Source organism: Pygocentrus nattereri, chromosome 17 (assembly GCF_015220715.1).
Source record: "Pygocentrus nattereri isolate fPygNat1 chromosome 17, fPygNat1.pri, whole genome shotgun sequence".
Lineage (NCBI taxonomy): Eukaryota > Metazoa > Chordata > Actinopteri > Characiformes > Serrasalmidae > Pygocentrus > Pygocentrus nattereri.
This window is the reverse complement of record NC_051227.1, coordinates 11,161,868-11,169,367: the sequence shown is the minus strand read 5'-3', so window position 1 is coordinate 11,169,367 and position 7,500 is coordinate 11,161,868. Positions and strand designations below refer to the sequence as shown.

The 7,500-nt window shown below is 45.4% G+C and overlaps 1 protein-coding gene across 1 annotated transcript in view; it reads left to right on the top strand.

Annotated features, from left to right (window-relative positions):
* Window positions 1-7,500, top strand: part of inppl1a (inositol polyphosphate phosphatase-like 1a) — a 64,958-nt gene that overhangs the window by 40,629 nt on the left and 16,829 nt on the right. The window contains exons 11-15 of the mRNA XM_037546710.1: window positions 1-29; window positions 1,801-1,997; window positions 2,355-2,472; window positions 6,074-6,170; window positions 6,844-6,982. The exon at window positions 1-29 is cut by the window's left edge and continues 74 nt beyond it. Of these exons, the coding sequence (XP_037402607.1) occupies window positions 1-29; window positions 1,801-1,997; window positions 2,355-2,472; window positions 6,074-6,170; window positions 6,844-6,982 (580 nt within the window). The remainder of the gene's footprint in view (window positions 30-1,800; window positions 1,998-2,354; window positions 2,473-6,073; window positions 6,171-6,843; window positions 6,983-7,500) is intronic.

Below are 7,500 nucleotides of genomic sequence, written 5' to 3'. Positions count from 1 at the left end.
CTCTGTGTTCATAGGGACATGGAACATGGGTAAGACACACACATTACTGCAGGTCATTATAAGCCTCTTTTAACAATAGCCATAAAATGCATTTTCACCTGGCTTGGAGGAAGTTCATCAGTTAAATTGCACCAGATAGATTTTTTTCTTCAATAAACTTGATGAAATATATTTCAGTCGAAATTGTATGAGTTCTAAAAACAGAAGTCTTGGCTTACCTACAAAGGTTTCCATCTTCATAGGTAAGCAAGTACGTCAATGTTTATAAATGTGAAATTATTCAGCTCGGGTCGCCGAGTGCTGACGTGCAGAGTGCATAAAAGAATTCAAACCTCCTGAGGCTTTAACATCAGCACAAAATCTGTGCGCCGGGAGCTTCATAACACGGTTTCCACGGCCAAGCAGCTTCATACAAGCCTTCACCAATCATAATGCCAGGTGTCGGATGGAGTGGAGTGAAGTGCTGCCACTGGACTCTGGAGCAGTGGAGACGTGTTCTGTGGAGTGACCAATCAGGTTCTCTATCTGTCAATCTGATGGACGAGTTTGGGTTTGGTGAATACCAGGAGAACGTTACCTGCCTTACTGCACTGTGCCAGCTGTAAAGTTTGGCTGAGGAGGGATGATGATAAGGGGCTGTTTTTCAGGGGTTGGTCTAGAACCCTTAGTTCCAGTGAAGGGAACCTTAAAGCTTCGGCACCAAGACATTCTGGACAATTTTGTGCTTCCAGCGCTGTGGGAACTGTGAGGAAGAGCCTTTCCTGTTCTAGCATGACTGAGCCCTTTCATTCACTATTCAACCTTTAACCCCAAAGACTGGCGCGCAGACTGCTGGTCACACAGCAACGCAGACGACAGTCTCACCTTGCTAGTATCTAACTAAAAGGCAAAGAGAGAGATTTAAGATGAACGTCGATAATATGGAGACGAATGGACTTATTTTCCTTTATAATCATTCCAGCTGGTTTCCTGATCCGTTTAGTCTACAGCGAGGAAAGTATTGAATACTGAAGAGTCCCGAATATGAAGTCAGACTCTCGCTCTCCAGCTTCTTGTTTGAATTTTCTTGTTCCACCTTAAATGGTGCAACAGTCATAGTTCCTACATTTTGGCGCCTCAGGCACCATTTAAGGTGGCACGGGAAAACTCGAGTGAGAAGTGGGTGAAGGAGAAGCAACGTCAGCCTCATTAAACGTCAAACATTAAGATACATTTTACAAGGAATTACTTTTGCAGAAAAGTTTCTTGCAGATGATGTGAGTAAAGTGGTTGTAGCTGAGCTGAAGCTTAAAGCAGAGCAAAGTCTGCGTTTTGGTTGTTTTATATTTTAAGCAGATAGTAGCACATCAGCACGTACTGAGACACATTTACAGCCAGGTGAAGTGTCACTTCACCGAAGTGGACATGGGATGTCGTGGCTCTCAAGGTGGTTCGATTTATTGTTGAAACTTGACAAAATGGCTTTTCTTAACATTTGAGTTGCTGACCCTGGTATATACCATGAGATATACTGAAACTGTCCGACCTTCCAATTATTCCAAGACATGAAATTTTAGCTCTGCTGACAAATGTTGACTCTCTTCTCTATAATAAATGAAATAATAATTTTAAAAACATGCGTGTTTAATGTTGTTATCTTTGTCTCACATCTTGTTTAAAATTTTAACATATTCGCTGTGACTGATGTAATAATTGAGAGAATCAGGAAGGTCGAGTTGGGAAGGTGTAGGTTTGCCGCATTGTACTGAAAACAAAATGCTCATGCACGGTCTCCCTCTATGACTCTCTCTGTCTCTGTAGGCAGTGTTCCTCCTCCTAAGACGTTAGGCTCATGGCTTTTGTCTCGAGGTTTGGGAAAAACTCTGGACGAGATGACGGTCACGATTCCTCACGACATCTACGTGTTCGGAGCCCAGGAGAACTCTGTCTGTGATAAAGAGTGGGTGGAGAACCTCCGAGCTGCTCTGAAAGACTACACTGAGATTGACTATAAGCCGGTAAGCGAGAGAAGTTCAGAAGTCCTATGGGCTCAGCTTTAGAGGGAAAACAACTTTTAACATCAAAATTAAAATAGGACCCCAGTCAACCGAGCCCTTATTGAAGCCATCAGGGCTCAGCATTTGTGTTCATGGTGGGTGTTTGTGCTGTTTTTACGATCTCTGTACTGTGAAGTTTCCCCTTTAGGAGCCATTTTTCTGCTTTGATTAGCCTGTGGACAGCAGTGTTTCTCATCATGTGGTCAGATGTTTCCACATAAACTTGAATACTCTGTGTTTTAGCGTTTGGTTGTTTAATATGTCTGTTTATTCTTTCTTTCTTCCTTTTTTCTTTTTCTGTCTTTCCTTGAGTTCTAGGTGGCTGTGCAAACTCTGTGGAACATAAAGATTGTGGTTCTGGTGAAACCAGAACACGAGAACCGAATCAGCCATGTGGGGATGTCCAGCGTCAAAACAGGAATTGCCAACACTCTGGGTCAGAGTTTGTATATACACACAAACACAGACGGCATTTTTAGAAGAAATATATAAATATCCTCTCAGTGGCCGCATTATTAGAGCTCCCGCCCTCGTAGCTCCACCACGCAGTATAGTCTGGTTTCTCGTCTCCGTCAGTGGTCAGTTTGTGACCACAGTGCTGCTCTTTGTGGGATATTTTTTGATGATGTACGTCCCACTCTCAACCTAACAGTGAAACCAACGTGTTAAAACTCCAGCAACGCCCTTGTTTCTGGTCAGCAGCAGCCCTGTAGTCAGACACTGACCAGTGATAATGGGGTAGAGGGCAGCTGGTAGACAGACTACACTCTGTACATCGATATAGTGGATCCATAAAAAGTCACTCAGTGGTTTCACAAGCCGGGGGTCTCCAATAAAGTGGGCAGTGAGTGTATAAACAGTGTATGCAGTACGGTGCAAAAGTCAAAGACGCCTCATTTATTTCATTTATTTCATTTCCTGTTAAACAGCCATTGATTGTTTGGGGTCTAGCAGGTCTTCCAGATGGTCGTTACATCAGTTAGATTTCTCAAATATCTAAAAATTATAATTTGTACTTAAAGTTTTGGCTGGAAATGGTGGCCTCTGACTTTTGCACTGTACTGTGTGAGTACTAAACTGAGAGGTACTGTACTGTTCTGACTGAATTGTAAATGCCTTCAATAAACATACATGGACATGGAAAAAATAAAACCTAAAATGCAGATAATCTCAAGTAAGGCTTTTGCAAGATTTACTGGAAACTGTCTTTAGAACGGTCTTGTGGTGTGAAATTCCTGTTTGAGAAATTGGTGAGTGCCTGAAAACCAGCAGCGTTACAGAGCTCCAGTTCACGCTCTCGACCCACGGCCCGCGACAGTGCTCCAGTTCACGCTCTCGACCCACGGCCCGCGACAGAGCTCCAGTTCACGCTCTCGACCCACGGCCCGCGACAGAGCTCCAGTTCACGCTCTCGACCCACGGCCCGCGACAGAGCTCCAGTTCACGCTCTCGACCCACGGCCCGCGACAGAGCTCCAGTTCACGCTCTCGACCCACGGCCCGCGACAGAGATCCAGTTCACGCTCTCGACCCACGGCCCGCGACAGAGCTCCAGTTCACGCTCTCGACCCACGGCCCGCGACAGAGCTCCAGTTCACGCTCTCGACCCACGGCCCGCGACAGAGCTCCAGTTCACGCTCTCTCGCTCTATCTCGCTTTCTCTCTCGCTCTCTCGCTTTCTCTTTGCCTCGCTGTCTCGCTCTCTCGCTGTCTCTCTCTCGCTGTCTCTCTCGCTGTCGCTGTCTCTCTCGCTGTCAGTCTCTCTCTCTCTCACTGTCTCTCTCTCACTGTCGCTGTCTCTCTCGCTCTCTCGCTCTCTCTCTCTCTCGCTGTCTCTCTCGCTCTCTCTCTCTCTCGCTGTCTCTCTCGCTCTCTCTCTCTCGCTCTCTCTCGCTCTCTCTCTCGCTCTCTCTCTCGCTCTCTCTCTCGCTCTCTCTCTCGCTCTCTCTCTCTCACTGTCTCTCTCTCGCTGTCGCTGTCTCTCTCGATGTCTCTCGCTTTCTCTCTCGCTTTCTCTTTGCCTCACTGTCTGTCTCTCTCGATGTCTCTCGCTTTCTCTCTCACTTTCTCTCTGTGTCGCTCACTTGCGCGCTCTCTCACACACACACACACACACACAACACACACACACGTGCAAGAGGATATCCTGACATTCTTGAGATGTTGAGCAGTTTTTGTGTCTATGGTTTTGAGCTGTTCCTGAGCCGTTAGTTCAGCTCCGCTCCGTGCTGCGTTACAGCGTAGTGAGGGAGCAGTTGTTTGTTTTTGTTTCAGCTTTATCTTGTATAAAATTGGAAGTCGGAGCTCAGAATTTGCTTTACTTTGGAGCTACAAAGTAGCAATAACATAGACACCAACAACAAGCTAGGTAATGTCAGAGATAGGAATGATAACTAACATTTGTGATGCATTTATCTTCTGAAAATGGAAACCTTTGTGGGCCACGTTATAGTTTTGCCAAGTACTGTATCATGTACAAATATCATTTCATTTTATATTTATTACTGTTAGTGCTGCGCAGCACTCCAGGTAAGGGGAAAGGACCTGCCCCAGGTGGAGGAGTTTAAGTATCTCTGATGGGAAGAGAGGTGGTGAGATCGGCCGCAGGCTGGGACAGGCAGCAGCAGTAATGCGGTCACTGTACAGGACTGTAGTGGTGAAGAGGATCTGAGCCATAAGGCAAAGCTCTCTGTTTACTGGTCTGTCTATATCCTGATCCTCACCTATGGTCGTGAGCTGTGGGTAATGACCAAAAGAATGAGATCGCGAATACAAGCAGTGGAAATGAGCCTCTTCGCAGGGTGGGGCGCCACACTACTTTAATAGGGTGAGGAGCTTGGCCATCTGGGAGGAGCTCGGAGAAGAACCACTACTCCTCAGCATTAAGAGGAGCCAGCTGAGGTGGTTCGGGCATCTGATTCGGATGCTCCCTGGACGCCTCCCGGTGGGGATGTACCAGCTACGGCCTACTGGGATAAGGCCCCGGGGTCGTCATAGGACCCGCTGGAGGGATTACATCTCCAAGTTGGCCTTGGTGCGGCTTGGGGTCCCTCGAAATGAGCTGGAGGAAGTTGCCGGGGAACAGGGTCATCTGGGATTCTCTGCTCTCCCTGCTGCTACCACGACCCTATCTGGACTAAGCGGTCAACGACGACGATGATGATGATGACTGTTAGTGCTGCAACTATGTTGATATGTCCTCTGCTTAGTTTGAAGTTGAGAACAACATCCTGACTTTCCCAGAATTCCCATTTGATGGTGTATTGTGTTTGTTTTATTAGTTGGAGTTAGTTATGACACTACCACCACCATGTTTCACAGACAAGGTGGTTTGCTTTGCATCTTGAGCAGTTTCTTTATTTCAGCCCACTTTTCTCTGTCCATCCCTCTGGTTCACTGGTTTGTCTTCATCTCATCGGTCTATAAGACCATCTCGTCCATCTCTAAGTCCGAGAGTTCTGCAGGGGCGTGATGACATTTTTTAGTAAGCTGTAATCTGGCTTTTTACTTCTTGAATGTGTTCATGCTGGTATATTGTTTTATTTATGGCACTATAACACATCGAAACTACTTCGTGGTGCCCCTGGAACAGTCTGTCTCTTGATATTAGACTTTTCTTTCTTGAGCACTTTTAAGAGTTGAAACCCATTTTTGTTCTTTAGCTTTCCTGAATTGGGATCACAGGTAACAGGTTCTGTTCTTTGTTTTAGAGGGTCTTAATGCACTTAGTTGGTTTGTTTTTGTATTATTTTGTTATGCTGTTGTATTGTGAAGCTCCTTGTAGCCGTATCTGAGAAAAGTAATATATTCAGAGTATACTGGCTAACATGTACTGCCCAACCCCCACCCCACCCCGTTAGTCAGCGAGATGGCTGCTGACCTGTTTTACTGAGTTCACCTGCTTCAAGCTCAGAGCCGGTCAGACGCTGTACTAGCCGTCGTGTTTGTAACACTGGCTTAACCACATCTGTGACCACAGTCCGGCAGGTTATTTGTTGTTTTGCATTTTATTGTTGTTGACTTTGTTTTGTCTTTTAGGCAACAAAGGAGCCGTGGGCGTGTCCTTCATGTTTAATGGGACATCATTTGGCTTTGTTAACTGTCACCTGACGTCTGGAAATGAGAAAATCCACAGGTAAGATGACGTGTGTGTGTGTGTGTGTGTGTGTGTGTGTGTGTGTGTGTGTGTGTGTGTGTGTGTGTGTGTATGTGATTTGTTATTAATAATATGATCGAGTGTGGTTATAATACCATCACCTACCCTCAGTCAGCTCTACATTAAAGGAAAGAGAATTCCTCACTTTTTGTAATAAAAATAAAACACTGATGCATTTTCAAAACACGCTGGTCATCCCACAAGTGTACATTTCATATGTGAAACTGAATGACCGCTGTTTTGTGAAGCCACTGAAAGTATTTAAATAAAGCTGCCTATTCGTTCCACAGCAGCTTAGCCCCGCCCATCCATGCTGAAAGTATAAGGAGTGTTTCAGCCAGGACTGTGTTGTGAATGGGGCACGTTACAGGGCAGCCAGTCAGAACAGAGCTTGTTTACATATATCAGTTTTGATGGCACAGCTGCATTCTAAGAGGTGTTAGAAATAGTCTTGAAAAATATGTTGCAGCTGTTATTTGTCACATAAAGCTACACAGATATTATTAGTACACTAAAATACAAGAAAAGTGTAGGATATGGGCCTGTTAACAACACGAAGGGCACAAGTACAAAGTCTGGGTTGGAAAATGAATTGGAAAATAAATCTTTTGAGCTAATGACTTCTTTCATCTCCAATGTTTGGCATCAACAGGCGGAATCAGAACTACCTGGACATCCTGCGGCAGCTCTCATTGGGTGATAAGCAGCTGAGCTCGTTTGACATCTCTCTGCGCTTTACACACCTGTTCTGGTTTGGAGACCTCAACTACAGACTGGATATGGACATACAGGTACACTCACACACAGGCTTTAGACTCAGCCTCAGTAGCTTTTGGCCAGCAAAGATCATTCGTACATTTAAAAGGAAAGGGCCTGATCAAGAGCTCCTGTGCAGACATGGAAGCTTAGCAAACTTTGCTTCGGGATCAACTTTGGCGAACTTTAACAAGTGAATTTAAACGATCAGCGTAGTTGCTTTGGCTGCAGAAGAGATCGTTTTACATACGGCAGCAAAATGTAAATGTAGGAAGCAGGACTAAGGCTGGGCGTTCACTGCACGACGTATAAAATCTTAACAGACTTCTAAAGCAGAGAGCATCACAAGCGTGACGTCGTGAAGGCGCTCACACTAGACGACAAGGCAAAGTATAACGCACGTAACGAGTTTTGGCTACACGTAAGAATTTAAACTCCGTGATGTCCTCCGAGATCACACGTCACAGTCAGAGCTAAACTTACTAGACGGGACCTGTTTGTACTTTAGATTTCGATCGGAGGGCTAAAGATTCACTCCTTTCTCTGCTCACAC